This window comes from Silurus meridionalis, chromosome 17 (assembly GCF_014805685.1).
Source record: "Silurus meridionalis isolate SWU-2019-XX chromosome 17, ASM1480568v1, whole genome shotgun sequence".
Classification (NCBI taxonomy): Eukaryota; Metazoa; Chordata; class Actinopteri; order Siluriformes; family Siluridae; genus Silurus; species Silurus meridionalis.
Window position 1 is genome coordinate 27,076,166 of NC_060900.1, and position 23,056 is coordinate 27,099,221.

The following is a 23,056-nucleotide window of genomic DNA, read 5'->3' on the forward strand; positions in this document are numbered from 1 at the left end:
ACTGTGCTGCATGCTTTGCCATCTTTTTTAAATTCTAATCAGATATACATTTTTGATACTTTAACCTGTGTGTGTACATTTATTGCCTTCTGACTTCTAACACACGGCCCCTTTCACACACACACACACACACACACACCTTTTGTAGTGCAAAAGAAAAAAAGATGAAATAAACGCAGACGTTTTTTTCCCGTTGTGTCTGCAGGAAGTTACAGCTCTACCTCTGCCATGTTAATCTGTATTCTGTGTGAATCTCAGGACACGCCTCGGTCTCCGTAGTGTTGCGATACGGCGTATTCACGTAGCCTGAGTGAACGCGCTCGAGAAACAGTTTAGATGAGAAATCGATCTACATATCAAATATAAACATATCAAACTCATGACTTTCCGTTTTAAAGTAACATCCTCTCATTTCTAACACTAGAATCGAACATCTCGAGGCCACTCTTGGGGGATTGGTTTGATTTATGGATTCCGAATCTTCTTTGTATTTTCCGCAGGTCATTGATCTTCCCAGCACCCTGAAAGTCGAGATCTATCCTGTGGAACTGTTCCTGTGTCTGCACAGCGATATGGACAATGCAGTAACGGGCCAGTTCAGCCGAGCAGACACCATACGTGAGTAACTGGAATTAATTTATCCAGAGAGACTTACAACTGAGGGTTAAGGGCCTTGCTCGAGGGCTTTGCATTTACGCCATTTACATTTATCTCATTTATACAACTGAGCAGTTATGGGGTTAAGGGCCTTGCTCAAGGGCCCAAGAGTGGCAGTTTGATGTAGCTGGGATTTGACCTTTTGGTTTCAAAGTCCAATGCTTTTACCACCTCCCCAAAATATTTAAGAATGGTGAAAAGGAAAGAAAGGTGCTTAATACTTGTCAGATGTACTTTAGAGCATGGTAAAATTCTTTGGAGTCAAGGGCCTTGCTCAGGGGCCCCAAGAGTGGCAGCTTGGCAATACCAGGGCTTGAACCCCTGACCTTCTGATCAGTAACCCGGAGCCTTGACCATTGAGGTGACACCTCCCCCAAAATACAACTGAGCAGCTATGGGATTAAGGGCCTTGCTCAGGGGCCCTGGTAGCTTGGTGAGGCTTTGAGCTTACAAATTTCAAGTCCAATACCCTAACCACTCCCGCTTCTGTGATATCGGGGTGACTTGATGTGTGGAGCAATTGAGGGTGACCTCGTGTGTGTGTGTGTGTGTGTGTGTGTGTGTGTGTGTGTGTGTGTGTGTTTCAGTCAGCATTCAGAAGGTAATACAGAAAGAGTTTGAGGTAGCAGAGGACGCTGAACCACGGCTATGGATAAAAAGCTCTGATAACAACTGCGAGAGGCTACGAAACATCCACATGACTGTCCTGGATGCCTGTCTGAGCACGGGAATGGTATACTCGCTCTCTCTCTCTCACACACACACACACACACACACACACACACACACACACACACACACACACACTCTCAGAGAGAGACACTGTTTTCTTTTATTGTTCTTTTGAGGACCAGGATCTTGCACTGACATGAACATGTAATTTAGTAACATTGAGAATGTTTCTATAAGGAGATGATGTGGAGATTTGAAGTTCTGAGGTGGTGTGTGTGTGTGTGTGTGTGTGTGTGTGTGTGTGTGTGTGTGTGTGTGTGTGTGTGTTGTAACATGCTCTGCTTATTCTACAGACAGTGATCATGGAGATGAGGAATGCAGATGGCACATGGCCCAGCTCTAGACCGCAGATCATGTGAGTGAACCTGTGCCGAGACCCACACTGTCCCACACTGTACAGGCAAAAGTATCGGGACACCTGACTTTTTCAGCCATATGTCGTTCTTTATCAAACTGTTAGCACAAAGATGGAAGGACGCCTTCGGATGTGGTAAAATGAAACCATTGCCCCTGCGCACAAAGCCAATTTAGATCATCTGCTTTACATGGATTGGAGTGGAAGATCTCAAACTATAGTGCTCTGACCCCATTGGGGATATTTGGGAGGAATTTCTTCCACGCTAATGAACCCCAGGCCTCCTCACCTACCTGACTTTACTAACTGGCTGAATGAATCTCCACAAATCTCCACAACCACACTTCAACATCTCGAGAAACATCTTTCCAGAAGAGTCGAGGTCATTAAATAAGCTATTTTAAGTCGTGTACAGTGGTGTGAAAAAGTGTCCTGATTTTTTGGGGTTTTTTTTGCATGTTTGTCACACTTTAATGTTTCAGATCATCAAACTAATTTAAATATTAGTAAAAGGTAACACCTTTTCCAGACTGATAGATCTCAATTACTTTCTTTCTCATTTGTTTTGGGATTTCTTTGGATCTCGGCGTGATGTCTAGCTTTTGAGGATCTTTTGGTCTACTTCACGTTGTCACTCTGGATCCTGTTTAAGAGATTTCTTGATTGTGAACAGGTGTGGCAGTAATCAGGCCTGGGTGTGGCTGAAGAAATTTAACTCGGGTGTGATCAACCACAGTTTTTCCACACAGGGCCATGTAGTTTTGTATTTTGTTTTCCCATAATAATAAAAAACATCCATTTAAAAGCTGCATGCCGTGTTCACTTGTGTTATCTTTTACTAATATTTAAATTAGTTTGACGATCTGAAGCAATGAAGTGTGACAATCATGCAAAAGAAATCAGGAAGGGGGCAAAAAAATTTTCACACCACTGTATATAAACACTACACAGACAAACGTTTGACCGTAAGTTCCCATTCCACATATTTTTGGTGAACCTTCAATTCATCCCAAAGGTGATAGGGTTGGAGGAGATCAGGAGCAGGAGATCTTCCACCAAATCCACGTAAACCATCAGCTGGCTTTGTGCACAGGGGCATTGTCATGCCTGAACTGGTTTGGGTCTCCTAGTTCAATTGAAGGGAAGTTTTGTAAACTTGTAAACAGTAAAATTGTGTTCCTCCAGCTTTGGGGTAACAGTGTGAGAAAGAAAAACATCTGGCCTGGAAAAGTCGGGTGTCCAAATACTTTTGACATATAGTGTGAAAGTGTATGTGTGTGCTGTATATGTGAGATTGATGTATTTGTCATATACAACCGTACCCAAGATAATAGACAAGAATCTAGAATTATATACAGTTATAATTTATTATTATATTTAAATTTGAATATAAAATTTTAAATAAAAAATTTAAAATTATAATTATAATATCAGGTGTCAAAGATGGACTCATTTCTATACCTGCAACATTTTTTCTGACCTGTCCTCGTAATCTTGTGGTTGCACGATTTCAGGAGTAGATCCACGGAAGACCAGGACACGTTCCGAGGGCAGCCTGGAGTGTGTGGTCTCACTAACTTGGGCAACACTTGCTTCATGAACTCTGCTCTACAGGTATGTGATCATCAAATACATCAACAGGAACGTTGTCATGCTGAGAAGTAAACTCCGGTGCTAACTGTGATCTTCACAGTGTCTGAGCAACACGCCCCCGCTGACCGAGTACTTCCTGAAGAACCTGTACCTGGACCAGCTGAACTTCACCAACCCTCTGGGCATGAAGGGCGAAATCGCCGAGGCCTACGCCGACGTCATCAAGCAAATGTGGTCGGGGAGACACTATTCCGTAGTGCCACGTGTTTTTAAAGTGAGGAGAGATCATACATCATCTATCCTGAGATTATCTTCATTGTTGTCACTCTCTAAAGAAAAGGATTTCTGTAACAGCAGCTCTGACAGAAGCTTCTAGCATAATATTAATGCACAATAAAAATTGGAGCATAACCTGTGTCTGTGTGTGTGTGTGTGTGTGTGTGCAGACCAAGGTGGGCCATTTTGCGTCCCAGTTCCTGGGTTACCAACAACACGACTCCCAGGAGCTTCTGTCCTTCCTGCTGGACGGCCTGCATGAGGACCTGAACCGCGTCAAGAACAAAGAGTACATTGAACTCAAGGACGCCGACGGAAGACCAGACCAGGTACTGACTCGAAACAGAGCACAGGGACACGCAGATCAGATCGTCACGTGTATGAGGACATGTTTATGTATGACAGCGATATTAACAGTAGTCCAGTTTTAAAGTGTCTCAGTGTAATAGTTTTTTAAATGGGTACCGGAAAAAAAAATTAAAACTTTATCAAAAAAAGAAAAAGTATTAAACAAAATAAATTTCAATATATTCATTATATTAATAAATATTATGAAAAATAAGACATGCCTTTAAAATGAAACACTCCAAATAAATAAAAACAGTTCCATCCAAAATTAGTGAAAAAAAAAAAGACGCTTCAAATAAACTGCACGCAGTCTTGCGATTCACCACTAGAGGCCACTCTTGTACTCATAACCCGGAAAAACTATCGGTATGGATTTTTGCAGATAGCTCCAACTTTCGGCGCTAAGTAATCAGTGAAACCGATGAATCAATCGACCTCTAGTGATTAGGGCCGTTTAGAATGCATTACGCCAAACATTTGCTGAAGTGTGTATAGAATTGGGACACCTGACTTTCTCAGGCTTATGAGGTTCTTCTCCAAGTTGTGACCACAAAGTTGGAGGCACACAAATGTACCTGATGCAGAAGTTTTCCCATCACTTGAATGAACTAGGAGACCCAAACCTATTTCAGTATGACAAGGCTCCTATGCACAAAGACAGGCACATGAAGATATGCTGTTCACAGGTTGGAGTGGAAGATCTCCTGCTATAGAGCTATAAACCCTTTAGCAGGAAAATCTAGTGGAACATCTTCCCAAAACAGTGAAGCTTATAATAATGGCATATGGAGACGAAATCTGAAATGAGATGTTTAGAAAGCACTTTGGTTCTTGTCCGTTGTACAGGAAGTTGCGGAGGAGGCGTGGTGTAACCACAGGCGACGGAACGACTCCGTGATCGTGGATACATTTCATGGTCTCTTCAAATCCACGCTGGTCTGCCCCGAGTGCAGGAAGGTGTCTGTGACCTTTGACCCTTTCTGCTACTTGAGCGTTCCCTTACCCGTGAGCAAGGAGAGGGTCATGGAGGTGTTCTTTGTTTCTCTTGACCCTCTGGCCAAACCTGTGCAGGTAAGCGTCATGTGGTCCCGAGGCCGTGTTTGCCCCTGTTTTCCCCCACTTTTAACACTGGACCTGATTAAAGAGCCACTGACTCTTTCTGTCTTTTCTCTCTCACTACATCTCTCTAATGTCTCACTCTCTTTTCTCCATCTCACACCTTTTTTCTCTGTTTCTCGTTTTTATCTTCCCTTTTTGTGTACTTTCTCGTCTCTCTTACTGCCACTCTATCTTTTGTTTTCTCTATCTTTTGTCCCTTTATGTTTCAAATGCTCTCTCTCTCTCTCTCTCTCTCTCTCTCTGCAGTACAGAGTGGTGGTCCCTAAAGCTGGTCGAGTGATGGATTTATGCACCGCTCTGTCTCAAGCTACCAATATCTCTGCAGAGAAGGTGAGAGACACAACCTGCAGATCCAAAGCCAAGCGTTTCCGCATCGATTCACGAAACGGTTTTGTGCCCTCGCATAAGACTTTCCGTCTGATCTAAGCTGTGTGTTTGTGTGTGTGTGGGTGTGTGTGGGTGTGTGCGCCGAGCCAAAGTAAATATCAATGCCGTTTTTTCTCCCCCTCCTAAATCAGATGGTAGTGGCGGATGTATTTAATCATCGCTTCTACAGGATCTATCACGCTGACGAGTCCCTCAGCCTGATCCTGGACAGAGACGACATCTTCGTGTAAGTGTGCGTTCCATCTGTTTTTGCAGGTTTGGCCTGAGCATGGTGATAATGTTGAGTTCCTCTGGGTCATTTGGATTAACACTGACTTAGTACTGATACGTATTTCTCCATTTATTGCTACACTGTGTGGCCAAAAGTATTGGGACATCTAGCTTTCTCCAGGACAGCCATATACTGATGATGATGATGATCTTCCAAAAACTGTTACACAAAGTTGGAGGCACATGATTGTACTGGACATTTTTAAATGTTCTGCTCCATCATATCGGACACCTCTCTCTCTTTACCAGTCATAGTACCAACATTTAAAGTACAAACCTCCACTTCTTCTTTCCTTGATGTCTCTGTAGACGTCTTCCTCCTGTTCTTCTCCTCCTTTGGCACAATTGTGTGCCTCTGTTTTTCTGGGAACAGTTTGGAGAAGAGCCACATATGACTGGAGAAGTCAGGTGTCCCAATACTTTCGACCAAACAGTCGGTAATAGTAAACCGCGTCTGGTTCGTTTGCGCAGGTACGAGCTGAACAGCAGCAGCAGCACTGCGGATCAGGTGGAGGAGGAGGATGAAGAGGTTCTGCTGGCCGTGTACATGCGCGAACGCTCCCACTACAGAGACTACGGCTCAGGGGGAAACAACTACAGCACGTCACTGTTCGGCCACCCGCTGCTGATGGCACTGCCCTGGGCACAGTGCACCAGAGACGGCCTCTACCAGCTCTTTCTCCAGCGCCTGGCGTGAGTACCAACGCATGATCCCCCGAGGCTGAAGAGCACCGAGCAGTCCACCAGAACCTTCTCAATAAAGACCTGATCAAAACCCCACACTGTAACTCACTCACTCATTTAGTTAGTTATTTTGAATCCAGAAGTGACAAGTTGGGGCAAAGTGTCCTGTCCCCCTGTCTCGCTGTTTCACTCTTTCTTCTTATCTTCTCTTTCCCTTTCTCCCTTTCTTTTGTCTATCACTTGTATTTTCTGCCTTTTTTCTGATGTCTGTCCCTCTGTCTCTTTGTCACCCTCTCCCTTTGTCTTTCTCTCACATCGCTGTCCCTTTGTGTCACTCTCTGCCCCCTTCTCCCTATTGCTCTCTTTTTCTGTCTCTGTCTCCCTTTCTTTCTTTCTGTCTCTTCTAACTCCATATGTCTTCCTCTTACTGTATTAATGTCTGTCCTTCTTTCCTTCTGTCTCTTTTTGTGTTCCCTGTCTCTCTCTTACTGTTTCACTCCCCTTCTCTCTTTCTCTATCTCTCTCTCTCTAACTGTCTCACTCCCCTCTCTCTCTGTCAGTCTCTCTCTCTCTCTCTCTCTCTCTCTCTCTCTCTCTCTCTCTCTCTCTCTCCCCTTTGTCCTTATGTCTTTCTCTTGCTCTCTCACGCTATATTCCTCTCTCCTGTTTTTTTTTCTCATTTCCTCGCTTTTGTCTTTCACTCTCTCTGTCTCTCTTTTCTCTTTGTACCTCTATCTTATTCTTACTGTCTCACTCTCTGTCCTCCTCTTCATCTGTCCCTCTGTAGAATGTACAGAACAGCTGTAGAGATTCCTGGGTTGCTGTTGAAGTAGTCAGATGTCAGAGCGGTGATGAAAAACCCGAGGATGAAACCTTGAAAGACCTGTTTCAGATTTGTCATGCAGTCATTCTGCCTTAATTAAGGCTTCAGAGAGTCTTATAACAGGGTGTAAGGGTGTAATAGCGCAGTGTCCTTTTTCCAGTCGATACGTGCGTCAGCCAGACCCCACAGAAGAAGTGGAGGAGGAAGAGGAAAATTGTAGCGAAGAGAATGATGACGAAGAAGAAATATACAAAAACCAGACCAATGGACTCAGTGGAGGTAAAGTCTTTATTTTCTCTAATATTTGATGTAATCCATGTTTATCTTTGGTCATCTTTCTTTCTTCATTTCCACACAGATGAGGCTGAAGAAGAGTCTGAGGAGGCAGGAACATCCAAGTCAGAAGAGCCTTCTCAGCAGAACAGCGTCCATCCAGAAGGGGAGGAGAAAGTAGAAGAAGGGGAGGAGAAAGTAGAAGAAGGGGAGGAGGAATCGAACAGCGGTGGAGGCGGCACAGACGAGGGCCAATTGGCATGCGGCGGCACGGACGAGGGCCAATTGGCATGTGGCGGCACAGATGACAACTCCCAAGATGCGGTCGATGGGGAGCAAGCTGCTGCAGCGGAGACTCCTGGGAAAAAGGAGGAGGAAGACGAAGAAGAGGATGACCGAGAGAACGGTAAAGCCGTCGCTCAGGCGAAGAAAAGGATGAAGAGTAGACGGCGTTGTGCTGAGAAAAGAAAGAAGCTGCTCTTCAGTATACAGGCCGTGAACTCCAACGGCACCATGGACCGAAGCACCGGGGACGGGAACAGCGATCTTCCTTTCAGCAGTGAGTCACCTTCAGGATATTCTACTGCGGTTCTACCCTGGGTCCCTGTGTGTTTTAGCAATAAGGAGATTTTTGTGTATTAATACTTTGTAATATATTCATGGAAGAGGATGGAGGGATCGGTGGTAGAGGATGGAGGGATCGGTGGTAGAGGATGGAGGGATCGGTGGAAGAGGATGGATAGATCGGTGGCAGAGGATGAAGGGATCGGTGGTAGAGGATGGACTGAAATCAGTGGTAGAGAATGGAGGGATTAATAGTAGAAGATGGGGGGATCAGTGGTAGAGGATGGAGGGAGATCAGTGGTAGAGGATGGAGGGATTAATGGTAGAATATAGAGGGATCAGTGGTAGAGGATGGAGGGAGATCAGTGGTAGAGGATGGAGGGAGATCAGTGGTAGAGGATGGAGGTATGGAGGGACTACATGATTATAACAGTGTTATAATATTCTATTTTGTCACTTCACAGCTCAGTTGTATGTGGCCATCGACTGGGACCCGGACATGAAAAAGAAATATTACAATGACACCGAGGCTGAGGTAAGATTTTATAATAAAATGATCACCAATCCAGAACTGAACCTGAATTTTAAAGTGCGTAATGAATTAGGGGTCAGTGGATGTTAACGATAGCGAGGTCGGATCTTACTCGCCAATAACCGATTAATCAACTGATAATTACTTTAAAATAGATACTGGATTAAAAAAACAACGAAACACTCTGTAAAATAGTGCTGAACTCAATTACAAACACAAGAAATAAAAAATCATAACTCATGAAATTTACTAGAATAAATATATATATTCATTAATAAATATACTTAAATAGTTGAACTATAAATAATAAATATAATATAGCGCTCTCCGTGCAGCACGCAGTCTCGCTTGCAAAAACAAACAGTGATTCGCCTCTAGGGGCCGCTCTCGTAATGGCGGCAGACCGGAAGCCGGAAAAACTATCGGTATGGATTTTTGGTTGTTTACAATTGAGGAACTTCATGGACACTTCTCATGAAGATTTTCTTTTTCTTTTTTGGAGTCTGTAAAACGTAAAAATGCAGATAAAAAGCTCAGAGTTTTCACTTTGTATGTCTGTACAACGGGAGACCTTTCTCAGGATTTTGAATTATATTTGTTTGTGTAGAAATACGTAAAGGACAAGAGCATGGACGTCCCGATGCAGCAGACCACAGTCCATCTGCAGGAATGTATCGGACTCTTCACCAACATGGAGACGCTCGAGGATGAAAATCCCTGGTAATGCGCTTTACACGTTAGTGCTTAAACACATAAGCAGTGGAAGATATTATTGAACTCACTATACACTATATGGCCAAAAGTTTGTGGACACCTGATAAGATTGTATAACCCAATCCACATTTAGTTCCCTGTCTGCTGTTATAATAACCTTCACTCTTCTGGGAAGATGTTCTACTAGATTTTGTGGAACTCATTCACCCAGTCAGGTACTGATCTAGGTGAGGTGAGGAGGCCTGGGGTGTATTCACATACAGAGCTCTATAGCAGGAGATCTTCTGCTCCAATCCATGTATTCATGGAGCTGGCTTTGTGCACAGGGGCATTGTCTTGCTGGAACAGGTTTGGGTCTCCAAGTTCCAGAACTTCTTATATGTCTTGTACAATTCTGAACATTTTAGTGAAGAACTGCATATGGCTGCTGGAAAATTCAGGTGTCCCAATACTTTCCTCCATATAATGTATGTACTAAACCCAGGGCACTGATTACGTCAGAATGATAAACTTGGTACACTGATGCTCTGTAGGTACTGCCCAACATGTAAAAAGCACCAGCTCGCCACTAAGAAGTTGGATCTCTGGTCTCTTCCTGAGGTCCTCATCATCCACCTGAAACGCTTCTCCTATACAAAATATTCCCGGGAGAAGCTGGACACCATCGTCGAATTCCCTCTCCGGTTGGTTTTGCCTTTTAAACACTTTTTAAATTAATTGTAATGAACAAATATATAATAAAGCACTCTTCATTAAGTGCGTAAGAACAAACAGCACGTGGTGTCAGTGATTCGCCTCTAGAGGCCGCTCTCGTAATAGCAGTGGACTGGAAGCTGGAAATAATTTAGTATGCGTAAAGTAGTCTCTGCTCTTCCGTATGAAAGTCATGCAATCAGTGTAGATTGGCTACCAGGCCACGCATATACTTTAAAACTCGCCTTGATCAAGGGCCTGCTGTAGCTGGGTGGTGCTGGGATTTGAACCCATAACCTTCTGATCATATAGCCAATGGCTTAGCCAGTGACCTACTACCTTTCAGCACCACCATGTCCCAACTACGTGTGGAGGTGGTAACTTTGTGGTTAAGGAATTGGACATTGGATCGAAAGGTCATGAGTTCAAATCCCAGCGACGCCAAGCTGCCACTCCTGGGCCCCTGAGGATGGCCCTTAACCCCAAAGCTGCTCAGTTGTATGAACAAGAGAAATGTAAATGTAACGACATTACTAGTGTCGTGTCTAAATAACATGCCTACTAAACAATGCGTACATGCACAAAATGTTTTTATTTTATTATAAATGCATATATTAATATAGAAATATGAAAAAAATCACCATTGCATTCAAAAATATATAAATAATAATAATAACAAAAGCAAGTCTCTGCTGTTAATGTTATTTGCCAAAATTCTTTCCTCCTCATTCCTTTTAAAACAGCATCTTTTTGCAATATATTCAACGACTCCCTATATTCGTAGCCCTTTTACACGTGTTATCATGCTGCTGTCATTGAAGTCGTGAAAAAATGTGGAACCTGAAGTCTTTCTCTTTGTTTTTTTTTTTTTATTTTATTTTTTTTTTTATAGAAACCTGGACTTCTCCAACTTCCTTTTGAGGAAGACAGGAACCGACTCGGAGCCTCCCAGCACGTACGACCTCATCGCTGTGTCTAACCACTATGGAGGCCTCAGAGACGGACACTGTACGTTTCTCTTCTGTTTATAAACACTATACGGGGCAAAAGTTAGTGGACACCTAACCGTAAAATTGATGCATGCTTTTAGTCTGCTTTTAGTCAGTCATTTGCTGTTATATAAATCTTTGCTTTTCGAGGAAGCAAAAATACTACTGAATTATGAAAATGATGTAAATATGAATTTAATAATTAATTATATATAATAAATATAAAATCGCGCTCTCCGTGCAGCACGCAGTCTCACACGTAAAAACACACAGCACGTGGTGTCAGTGATTCGCCTCTAGAGGCCGCTCTCGTAATGACAGTGGCCCGGAAAAACTATCGGTATGGATTTTTGTCGATAGCCGACGGTTTCAGCAATCAACTATCAGTGCCGACCTCAAGTTCTTTCCTGGTGTTTGCCTGAACCAATGCTTTATAGAACATTTTTAGCGTTCTTCATGTGTTCCTGATTAAATATCAGACGACTGACTGTTAAAAAAGCAGCCGTTTTACAATCCTACGTTTCTTTTTGCATCTTTTACACAGATACCAGCTACGCTCGGAACAAGGACAACGGCCAGTGGTATTATTTTGACGATAGTAAGGTGACCTACGCCAAGGAAGAACAAATTGTGGTAAGAATCACCGTTCCATTCCAATTGAATTCTTCATTTTGATTGGCTGTAACAACTTCCTTTTCACATAAATGTAACCTGGGTATGATCTTCGAAATTCTTCATTTTTAGTCACATTCTTGTCTGCAATACAGGTTTTTTAAATTCTGCATTTCTTCAATATGTTCATAATAAAAAAACATAAAAATTTTAGGTTCTTAGTACGAGGCGATATTAAAGTTTTCAAGAGTAGTTTTGTAGCTCGCCAACAGATGGCAGCACGAGGCTGTACACACAGTCACAGGGAGCACCATTTGTGTTTTTCCTCAGTTTAGGATCAGTAGCAGGACACGGGGTTCATACGCATTTTGGAAAAGTATGAAAAAGTATGGAATTTGATTCGAGTGATTTCCAGGTCTGGATTATAACACCGAATATTGCAAAATAATTGTGTTTCCATACTATTACTGTATTCGGTTTATATAATGAAGAATTTTTTTGGGTAAAAAAAAAGACTTTCTGGATAAATTCAGAAATGCCGGTTTTTTTTCATCTAAAAACTCTCCGCGTCCACACTTTCGCTTTCGGTCGTTTTCCAAAAGTTGCTCATCCACATGGAATCGTCTGAAAACGCTCACATCCCTGACGTAAGGAGAGAAAAAAAAGGGCAAAAACAGAGAGAAAAAAATACGTAAACGTATCCGTGTGGACATCGTCAAAAGGTGTTTTTGTTAACGGAGTTCTGCTGCTGTAGAATCGAAGAATAGTTTTAATAAAATGCTGTGTGTCGAATGTGGTTTGTGGTAATTTCTATACGCTGCAGTAGCTACAAGCTTCCGCTTAGCATTTTCTAATATCATAAAAATAGGAATTTAAACTCATCATGTCAGATGATAAATACGGTCTTTAAAATCTGGAAAAGTATTGAAAAAAAAAAAAAGTGTAACCTTGAGGACAGGAAACGGATCATCGAACCTGATCAGTGTGTGTTTGTGTTTTCAGACCAACGCTGCCTACCTTCTCTTCTACCAGCGCCAAGACAAGATCCGGCACCCCGTCCTCCCTTCTCCTGAAAATCACCCCGCTTCCTCCACTAATCACGACGGACCGGGCGGGGCCATGGAGGTCGACTGAAATTCGTTCGGTGTTTCACTGGTTTTCCCCGTCTTTCCTTTATTTGCATTCCTTCCTTCGTTCATTCGTTCTCTTCAGATATATGCATTCTCTCCTGCTCTCAGGTTCATGAGGGAATTTGTTTTATTTTATTTTTTTCTTGAACTTTCTGCCTTTTTGAGTTCCCAGAAACGGGAAGTTCAGTATTCTCTCAGGCCGGTGCAGAGGCATCATGGGTAGGAAGCTGGGCAAAGGCTGTAGTTATTTCTTCATGACCAGCTGCAGGGACGTCTAGTCAGGGTCTAGCAAGTGTCTGGGGTGGGTGTGAGTATCTGTGTCTGCTGCTTCTTTCGAATTTCAGGGTGCGATAAGCTGCTTCCCATCCCCCCACTTTCCCTTCCACGAGTGCAAGAGCTGCAACTTTCTACCTTTTTTTTATCAAGCAATACTTTTGTACCGGTTGTAGTTTAGGAACTTAAACTTCAGGTTTTTTCAGCTCGTAACTTAATGACTTTTGAGGCACCTCTCACTGTGCAAGCTGTAAACATCTTCACCTCAACCGGACATAGAAGGGCAGTGGTTAGACTGTAAAATACAAGACTTGCAGAAACAAGAACAGAAAATACAGTGTGGTGCTGGGAAATGGGAAAATTTGGACCCCTCGCCAGTAAGTGGTGCAGAATACCAGGGTTGCCAACTCCTACTTCCAAAATTTCCCTTTTCCCCTACGCCACAATGACTCTAAAGCTCGACAGAGCGGCGTATCGGAAGCCTTCAAACGCCAAAGCAATAAAATATAAAGCTGCTCGGGTATTTTTTACTCTTCCACGCATTTGTTCGTCATCTCCGTGGAACATCGTCGTCTTTGGTAATGGTAAGAAACTTTTTTCGCGACATCCCAAAATTTGCCCTTCGACGTTTCCAGTCATCGAGGCGGCACGTTGACGTTTTTGCGGTAATCGCACGTGTTATAAATGCAGTACAACAAAAAAACTCTGGAGTATCTCTATTCAAGCTGCGTAGGTTTCAGCACTGAGGTTTTTAATTGTTTTCCAGATAAAAAAAAAAGTTACTGTAGCTACATTTTGTTTTTTTTATTTATAGATCAGACCAGCTGTATATTCTTAAAAAAAATCAAAAAAGGAGAAAAAAAAAAGGTCTCAAGGTTTACCGAACAATCTAAAATGAAACGTCTTTCTTCAGACACACAACTAAATCAGATTCAATCAGAATCACTCTCAGAAATTGATCCTTCATTGGAACGGTATCTCCATAACCTTGGTGCTTTCTCCTTGGACATAGAGATGAGGTAGATCACCACAGGCTACGCGTGAGCGCAAGGGCGCCATTACTTACGATCATTTTTGAGCATTGGTGTATGTTCGAACACATCGGGCTCTCGCATCAGGTTTCAGGTGATGTGCCATCAAATGTGTGTGTGTGTGGGAGGAGAAAAGCCAGTACTACTGAATAATATTGAATATAATATAATTTATGATAATTTAAGGTAATGAAAAAGATTCTAATATACATAATTATTCCTGATTCCTGTCCACCAAATTGACATTCATGTTGTGTGTCTGTAAATGTTTCTTGAACCTGATTTTTTTTTTTTTTTAGGTACAGGTGTGAACCCGAGTGCTTTATTCATTGACTGGGAGTTACTGTGTAGCATGCTAATTCTATGCTAATTTTATGCTAATTCTATGCTAATTCTTCGCATCAGCGTTCCGAACGCTTCCTTTAAAACCGTCCCCGGGGTATTCGTAATCTCGTGATTTTTCGTCTGGACTTTTGCGCACTACGTACGCTATAGGAACCGTCGCCTTCGTCGTGTCTTCAAAGATTCATTCAGGAAAAAGGGACCAAAAACAGCTGCTCCACCATCTGGATTCTTTATACTGAAACCCGCTTTATTTTTACGATCATTTTTTTTTTATTGAATTTCACAAATCCAACCTTTTTTTTTTTTTGGCTCATTATACCGAACCGAAGGTCCAGCTCGAATAGCGTGAACAAAACAAGACCACGGGGCCACGACGTCTCGAAAACGTGCACGCACGTCCGAATCGCGGCCTTTGTGACCTTTAACCACGTTACAGTTTTTCACCGTTCCCTCCGCTCTCTTTCTCTCGGTGATATCAGGGATAATCCGTATGTCAGGAACTGTTGCAATACGTGAAAATAAGTATTTTTTTAAGCCGAATATTAGAATAAAGAAGCTTCTCCTCGTCTCGCTCGTCGTGATCTATTTATTTTTTCATTTTAACGAACCGCCGAGTGACGGATCGGCTCGGCCGAAGCTTCGAGATCTTCCAAATAATTTTTATTGCTGTTATTGTTATTTTCCTTCCTCTTGATCTGCTGTTTAATCATATTCAGGGGGGAGGGGGAGATGAACAGAGGTGTATTTTCCAGCTCTAGTTTGTAATATAACGTAGGGACGGATGGAGGAAGCGAGTGGGGATTAATAAAGAGATTAATGAGAGTGGTTTCTGGACTGTACAGTATTTTTGTATGTAATACATAGTTTTGATGAGTGAAGTTCGAATGCTGGGGTTTTAGGGATCAGCTTGGGTTCGACTTTGATGGAGATGGAAATTGTATACTTAAATTTTGATATGAATAAATGATAATTGTATATTAGTACGATTTTATATCTGTGTGACTTTCACGTGTGTATGTATATATACATACATATACACAATTTTATTGGTCCCTCTTTTGCTGCTAAAACAGTCGTGACCCATCGATCATCAACATCATGAACTAATTCAGCAGTTTGAGCTACAGGAACGCAGGTTTGTTAAATCGGAACCACACGGACCAGCCTTCTCTCCTCACGTGCATCAGTGATCCTCGGTCGCACATGACCCTGTCACTGGTTCACCACTGTCCCTTCCTTGGAGCACTTTTGATCGATTCTGACCCACTGCACACCAGGAACATCCCACAGAGCTGCTGTTTTGGAGACGCTCTGACCCAGACGTCTAGACGTCACAATTTGTTGCTGAAATCCTTTCTGCTCGTTCATTTTTCCTGCTTCTGACATCAACTTTGAGGACAAAATGTTCACTTACTGCATTATATTTTGTTACCAGTTATTTAGACAATGTCACAAACTGCACACTGATACTGTAATATCTTTAGTTCTACAGTATTGTCCTTTGAGAAGATACTAAAACGTTTGCTGAAATGTGAGGGGTGCACTTACTTTAGTGAAATACTGTATATAAGTTTGTGGATTAGTATGCTCATTGGCTCTTATAGCATAGTCAGGTGAGCGATCCAATTCGTCTCATAGGTTTAGAGCGCTATAGCAGGAGATCTTCCACTCCAACCCATGGAAAGCAGATCTTCATGAAGCTGAATTGATGGTGCTGGGATTTGAACTCGAGACCTTTCCATCACAAGACCAAAACCCAAAGGTCTGGGTTACATCTTCCAGCACCTCCATGTCCCAACTAGCTTATTACATAAGACATCAGAGCAGCCTGAACTGATCCGAGCAGGAGAAACACCTACTCACACGTACCATTGGTGTAAATTTGCCATGGAGGCATAAACATGAACCCGTCATAAACATTTCCATATTAAACCAGACCATAAATAAAAACTGTCTCAACTTTCCATCATCAACTTTTTAATTGGTTGGACCAAAAACGTGCGACTTTAATTGAACCGCACGTTTCAGCTGCGTCTTTGCACCTGCTCGCTTTCAGAAAACACTTCCAGACCACCAGAGGGCGCTGTGTGCCGTTTATTCCGTTTCTTTAAACGATTGCTTCATTTATTTCGAGGAGAAAAGAGAAGGATCAAATAATGAAATGAAGAATTGAGGTATAAATACGTCATCGTACGTGAGAAATACGTGACGCGCCCTGATTTTAACTTCTGTCTCACTTCCTGGCTTCACATTTACAGGTAATCTTGACGAAGAAAAGAAAAAAAAACCTCCTTCATACACGTGTCTTCATGCTAAAGACGTCGATTTGTCCAGAAAAATCATCACGCACGTAATTATCTCGACGTCTTCACAGCAGTGCGTGAACTACCGTGGGTCGGCGTACGTTTAGAACACAGTGCCGTGACTCCGATCACGAATCCGATCGCTGAAGAGTCCTCGGAAATTCAGCTCTCGGGACATGAGTTCCTCTTCGACGTTCTCCAGAGCCCACTTGTGCTCGACGATCTCCAGAGCCTCCCACTCGCTCTGAAACACAGCAGATATTCGTTTAGTCTTCGATTTATATTAAAGAAACTCCACACTATATATACACATTATATATTCAATTATTCATAGTCCTCAGCTCTGAGCTTTCTTTTAGGTAGCACCAGGGTTCTGGAGGAACGTGGTCTCATTTCGCTGTGTACCGAGTCAGATATATGGTTGAAATGACGATAAAAACTTCTTGACTGGACTTTATGGACAAACGTTTGTGGGCACCTGAGCATAAACAGCTATAAAAACATCCCATTCCACATTTAGGCTCCACTGGCTCCTCTGAGATGATGTTCCTCTAGATTTTAGAAGCCTGGAGTGCATTCAGTGTAAAAAAATAACTCCTCCATGTTCTGGAACGGGTTTGGGTCTTCTGATTTCCCTGAATGAAGGGAACTGAATGACGTTTTTGATACGCCAATGTATTCGGTAACAGTATTGGTGGAAGAACTGGGTATGGATTATCAGTCGAAAAAAAAAAAAAAAATCTCAGGTGTCCCAATACTTTTGGCCTTATATTGAAGGTAACCAAAATGCAATGAAAAACCTATAAAGCTCAAAGACGGTCTCCTGTCCTGAAGACCTTTCCATGGTCAATTCTTGTAGTGTTTGTGGAAAATTCCACCACAGTGACAGAGTTTCTGCACTTTCACCAAGTCAGATTTAAAACGTTTTAAGACGTCAACAATGAAACGTGAGACCGATATCACATCAACACACGTATGAAAACGTTGTTAGAGACTGGTCTTAAACCCTAAACTTGTTTCCAGGATCACTAAACTTAAACTTCCCCGTAGCTGAAAAGAAAAAATATCGTGTTGCGTCTGAGATTCGCGCCGATAACAGGAAGCTGATTGGCTGTTGCTGGTCTCATTTGTAAGTCGTATTACAGTGAATAATATTTGGACCAGCAAAAGAAAGAAACGAAACAAACAAACCTTATTTAATAACTAGGTGAATGTAAGACCCTGCAGAAACCCTGTATGTACGTCTCACCTTGAAGGCCTTGTTGGGGTCTGGTGGCATGGCCATGGCTGCTCCAGTCATCTGTTCCTGCATAATTCTCGACTGATCAGCAGCTGCACACACAAACGCGATTTAGTTATAAATAATTACGAGTGTTTACCCTGCGATCAGACTGTCGAGTGTCGAGTTCGTTCTCTATTCACCCGATGGGAGCAGGGACGAGCCGAACGCCCACGTGCACGTGCGTCCCTGTGGAAGTCTAATCTGTAGTAGTGATGTTATACAGTGATGGTAAACGTACTGACGAGCGGCGTATAACTAACAGTGATGTGTGTGAGAAGTTCTTTATGATGATCGTTATGGACTGAAAGAGCTCACCGTTGTCCTGCCCGAGTATCAGAGAGTACATGCTCCGCAGCCCAAAGACATTCAGGAAGTACCACGAGGCAGAACTCACCCTGCGAGACACACACAGAGCTTCAGAATCAGACACACAGAGCTTCAGGATCAGACACACACAGAGAGCTTCAGAATCAGACACACATAGAGCTTCAGAATCAGACACACATAGAGCTTCAGGATCAGACACACATAGAGCTTCAGGATCAGACACACAGAGAGCTTCAGATTCAGACACACAGAGAGCTTCAGATTCAGACACACAGAGAGCTTCAGGATCAGACACACACAGAGCTTCAGATTCAGACACACACAGAGCTTCAGGATCAGACACACGCAGAGCTTCAGGATCAGACACACGCAGAGCTTCAGGATCAGACACACAGAGCTTCAGATTCAGACACACACAGAGCTTCATGATCAGACACACAGAGCTTCAGATTCAGACACATACAGAGCTTCAGGATCAGACACATACAGAGCTTCAGAATCAGACACATACAGAGCTTCAGAATCAGACACATACAGAGCTTCAGAATCAGACACACACACAGCTTCAGAATCAGACACACACACAGCTTCAGAATCAGACACACACAGAGCTTCAGGATCAGACACGTACAGCTTTAGAATTAGACACACAGAGCTTCAGATTCAGACACACACACAGCTTCAATATCAGACACACAGAGCTTCAGATTCAGACACACAGAGCTTCAATATCAGACACACACAGAGCTTCAGGATCAGACACATACAGCTTTAGAATGCGACACAGCTTCAGGACACAGAGCTTCAAGATCAGACACACAGAGCTTCAGGATCAGATCAGGGTTAGGGTTAAGCAAAGGGAAACTAAAGAAAAAGTAAAAGGACGCAGAAGGAGCTATAACGCACCAGGATGCATCCAGGGACACCAGTTCGATTCCCCTCTGCAGCATGGGTTTAAACCTCAGAGTCAGTGGAAAGGGAACCTTCGCTAAGGAACAAAAAAACACACCAGTTTGAACAAAAGTATTTGGACACAATTGTATAGAACATCTTCAGATGTGGTAGCATTAAACTTTCCCTTTGCACTAGGAGACCCAAACCTGTTCCAGCATGACCTGCCCCTGTGCACAAACCCATCTCCATGAAGATATGCTTCACATGGGTCGGGGTGGAAGATCTCCTGCTCTAGAGCTCTGATCTCAACCCTATTAAACATGAATGATTATTTCACACTGACTGAACCCCAGGCCTCCTCACCTCACCTTCACCAGTACCTGACTTTACTAACTGGCTGAATGAGTACCAACCTAAAAAAGATCTAGTGGAACATCTTCTCAGAAGAGTGGAGGTTATTAGAACAGCTAATGGGGACTAAATGCGGAATAAAGTATATACTATGATAATAAAATTCACATGAAGCTGTACTGCTATAGAAGATCAATGAACTTCTGACCATGAGTGGGGTGGTAGAAGGGGCAGTTCTGGTCTGTCGTACTCACTAGTGACGAATCCAGAAAAAGCCCAGTTGATCCATCCACCTATTAAAATCATCGGCAGGACGTTGGTGAGATTCCCCTTCATCATGTCCGTCATCATGCTGGTATCTAAAATAAAAAAAAAAGACTTGGTGTATATCTCAGTATAGATCAGAACTCAGAGCTACTCTACAGTTCGTCAGATGTTCCTCACCAGTCATGGGGTTTTTAGGAACCACTTTTCTCTTGACCGTCTTGAAGAACCCAGTCTCAGCGTTGTTGAAATAGTGTTTACGCATAGCAAACGACTGCAATGAGACAAAAATAAAGAAAAATCACTGCAGGATCTCCGACCTGCACTTATTCAGCCTTGAAGAAACGTTTGGAGATGATTACCTGTTTGGGGAGGTACCTGCCGTTCTCTCGCAGTATGCGGCTGCGCATTAATACTTGGCTGCAAACAAAGAAACAAGAAACAGAAAAACATCATTATTGTTCCTGACAGCCAATCACTGATCATTATCGTTCATCAGCCAATCACTGATCATTATCGTTCATCAGCCAATCACTGATCATTATCGTTCATCAGCCAATCACTGATCATTATCACTCAGTCAATCACTGATCATTATCGTTCATCAGCCAATCACTGATCATTACCGTTCATCAGCCAATCACTGATCATTACCGTTCAACAGCCAATCACTGATCATTACCGTTCAACAGCCAATCACTGATCATTACCGTTCAACAGCCAATCACTGATCATTACCGTTCATCAGCCAATCACTGATCATTACCGTTCAACAGCCAATCACTGATCATTACCGTTCAACAGCCAATCACTGATCATTACCGTTCATCAGCCAATCACTGATCATTATCGTTCATCAGCCAATCACTGATCATTATCACTCATCAGCCAATCACTGATCATTATCACTCATCAGCCAATCACTGATCATTACCATTCAACAGCCAATCACTGATCATTACCGTTCAACAGCCAATCACTGATCATTACCGTTCAACAGCCAATCACTGATCATTATCACTCATCAGCCAATCACTGATCATTACCACTCATCAGCCAATCACTGATCATTACCGTTCATCAGCCAATCACTGATCATTACCGTTCAACAGCCAATCGCTGATCGTTACCGTTCAACAGCCAATCACTGATCATTACCGTTCAACAGCCAATCACTGATCATTACCGTTCAACAGCCAATCGCTGATCATTATCGTTCATCAGCCAATCGCTGATCGTTACCGTTCAACAGCCAATCGCTGATCATTACCGTTCAACAGCCAATCGCTAATCATTATCGTTCATCAGCCAATCACTGATCCTTACCGTTCAACAGCCAATCACTGATCATTACCGTTCAACAGCCAATCACTGATCATTACCGTTCAACAGCCAATCGCTAATCATTATCGTTCATCAGCCAATCGCTGATCATTACCATTCAACAGCCAATCGCTGATCATTATCACTCATCAGCCAATCACTGATCATTACCGTTCAACAGCCAATCACTGATCATTACCGTTCAACAGCCAATCGCTGATCATTATCGTTCAACAGCCAATCGCTGATCATTATCACTCATCAGCCAATCACTGATCCTTACCGCTCAACAGCCAATCACTGATCATTACCGCTCAACAGCCAATCACTGATCATTACCTCAACAGCCAATCGCTGATCATTATCGCTCATCAGCCAATCACTGATCATTACCATTCAACAGCCAATCGCTGATCATTATCACCATCAGCCAATCACTGATCATTACCGCTCAACAGCCAATCACTGATCATTACCGTTCAACAGCCAATCGCTGATCATTACCGTTCAACAGCCAATCGCTGATCATTACCGTTCAACAGCCAATCGCTGATCATTATCACTCAACAGCCAATCACTGATCATTACCGTTCAACAGCCAATCGCTGATCATTACCGTTCAACAGCCAATCACTGAACGTTATCGTTCCCAAAAACCAATCACTGGGCAGCTTTGCTTTCAACGTCCAATTGCTGATTATCCTTTTCCTACAGCCAATCACATATGATTACTATTCCAAACAGCCAATCACTGATCACTACTAAAAAAAAAAAAAGTATGGCGTCACGAGGCGACTTTTTTGCACGTGTGTGCTCTACCTTCCCAATGAAAAAGAATAATAATAAAAAAGAAAAGAATAGATTTCTAACTGCAGTGTTTGTGTGTGTGTGTGTGTGTGTGTGTGTCACCTGTCGGACACCTGCTCCAACTCCACTTTCCGCTCACTCTGGAGGAGTTTGGTGATATAATGGCGCAGAACTCCAACCAGAAACGTGATGAAGACGATCGGCAGCACGACCCACACACGGATACTGGAGTCCAACAGCAGTTCTGGACCCGCCATGTTCACCTGAGCGCCACACTTTATTAGTAGTATTTATAACCGGGGACAGCTGATGAACTGACACGCGCATGTGGAAACTTCCAGTCGGACAACTTCCGGTTGAACTATCAAAGTTAAAAATAAACCCCGCGGATTGAGTTAGATAACTAAATAAATACTTTACAACTTAATAACACGTTTTTTAACATAAATCACATTTCAACAAACTGTTATATTTTCTGAAAATACAATAATACAACATATAAACTCTACTTCAACCGTTTGTCTGGGCGCATCCCAAATGGGTCGTATTTGAAAATACAGTGCACTACATAGGTCGCTAAACCCGTTACTTCGTCCCCTAGAATGTGCGCCTGCGTATAAATCGGGTGCCTATTTGGGACTTAGCCAGAGCGCTGTACTGTGAGGGGAAACGCGCATGCGTCGACGTGCAATTCGATTCAGAAAAGGTTGAGAGTCGACTCTTTTGCGGAGTCGATTCGACACAAAAGTTCCCAAAACTAAACGAAATAATTTAGTCACAAAATGGTTTAATGGTACGCCTGAAATTCGATTAAAAGTTAATTAAAATCAATACATATTTTTATATTTTCCAAACTTTAAATATAAAGTTATACTACTCAAACAGGAGTCGGTTTCATACTCGATTCCAAGATTTACATAGATAACAGTTCGCTTTATCATTAAAAATAGTACAATTAGCGAATTAAATCGCGGGGATGACGTAGCGTTTTTTAATTACATTATATTTATATAAAGTGAACTCTAATCTAATATCCAATGTCTGGATATCGGTTTGGATAGGCAGGATTAAAAATAATTATTTAAACACCCGAATGTGAGTTTTT

The 23,056-nt window shown here is 42.6% G+C and overlaps 2 protein-coding genes across 2 annotated transcripts in view; one reads left to right on the forward strand and one right to left on the reverse strand.

The window, feature by feature from the left end:
• The window catches only part of usp11 (ubiquitin specific peptidase 11), a 20,901-nt gene extending 5,521 nt beyond the window's left edge, over positions 1–15,380 (forward strand). Inside the window, exons 4-21 of the mRNA XM_046870829.1 lie at positions 501–618; positions 1,245–1,390; positions 1,683–1,744; positions 3,259–3,358; positions 3,438–3,611; positions 3,784–3,942; positions 4,808–5,032; positions 5,327–5,410; positions 5,599–5,693; positions 6,209–6,430; positions 7,405–7,523; positions 7,603–8,076; positions 8,546–8,616; positions 9,221–9,333; positions 9,861–10,010; positions 10,913–11,028; positions 11,554–11,642; positions 12,624–15,380. Of these exons, the coding sequence (XP_046726785.1) occupies positions 501–618; positions 1,245–1,390; positions 1,683–1,744; positions 3,259–3,358; positions 3,438–3,611; positions 3,784–3,942; positions 4,808–5,032; positions 5,327–5,410; positions 5,599–5,693; positions 6,209–6,430; positions 7,405–7,523; positions 7,603–8,076; positions 8,546–8,616; positions 9,221–9,333; positions 9,861–10,010; positions 10,913–11,028; positions 11,554–11,642; positions 12,624–12,755 (2,649 nt within the window). The 3' untranslated portion in view covers positions 12,756–15,380. The remainder of the gene's footprint in view (positions 1–500; positions 619–1,244; positions 1,391–1,682; positions 1,745–3,258; positions 3,359–3,437; positions 3,612–3,783; positions 3,943–4,807; positions 5,033–5,326; positions 5,411–5,598; positions 5,694–6,208; positions 6,431–7,404; positions 7,524–7,602; positions 8,077–8,545; positions 8,617–9,220; positions 9,334–9,860; positions 10,011–10,912; positions 11,029–11,553; positions 11,643–12,623) is intronic.
• A 975-nt stretch (positions 15,381–16,355) lies between these two features.
• On the reverse strand, positions 16,356–22,536 carry zgc:86609 (ER membrane protein complex subunit 3-like). The gene is made up of 8 exons (XM_046870830.1): positions 22,054–22,536; positions 20,184–20,241; positions 20,002–20,095; positions 19,812–19,916; positions 19,219–19,300; positions 18,301–18,380; positions 17,953–18,035; positions 16,356–16,947 (listed from the first exon to the last, which is right to left on the reverse strand). The coding sequence occupies exons 1-8, from the start codon at positions 22,206–22,208 to the stop codon at positions 16,807–16,809; spliced, it is 798 nt and encodes a 265-aa protein (XP_046726786.1). The 5' UTR covers positions 22,209–22,536; the 3' UTR covers positions 16,356–16,806.
• Positions 22,537–23,056: the final 520 nt, after the last annotated feature.

Excerpts from the sequence above, each read along its gene's own strand:
- zgc:86609 (XM_046870830.1), bottom strand. The coding sequence starts at position 22,208 with ATGGCGGGTCCAGAACTGCTGTTGGACTCCAGTATCCGTGTGTGGGTC. Across the intron at positions 20,242-22,053 it reads TTGGAGCAGGTGTCCGACAG|CCAAGTATTAATGCGCAGCC; the intron begins GTGACACACACA and ends CTTTGTTTGCAG. Across the intron at positions 18,036-18,300 it reads GATACTCGGGCAGGACAACG|CTGCTGATCAGTCGAGAATT; the intron begins GTGAGCTCTTTC and ends TTGTGTGTGCAG.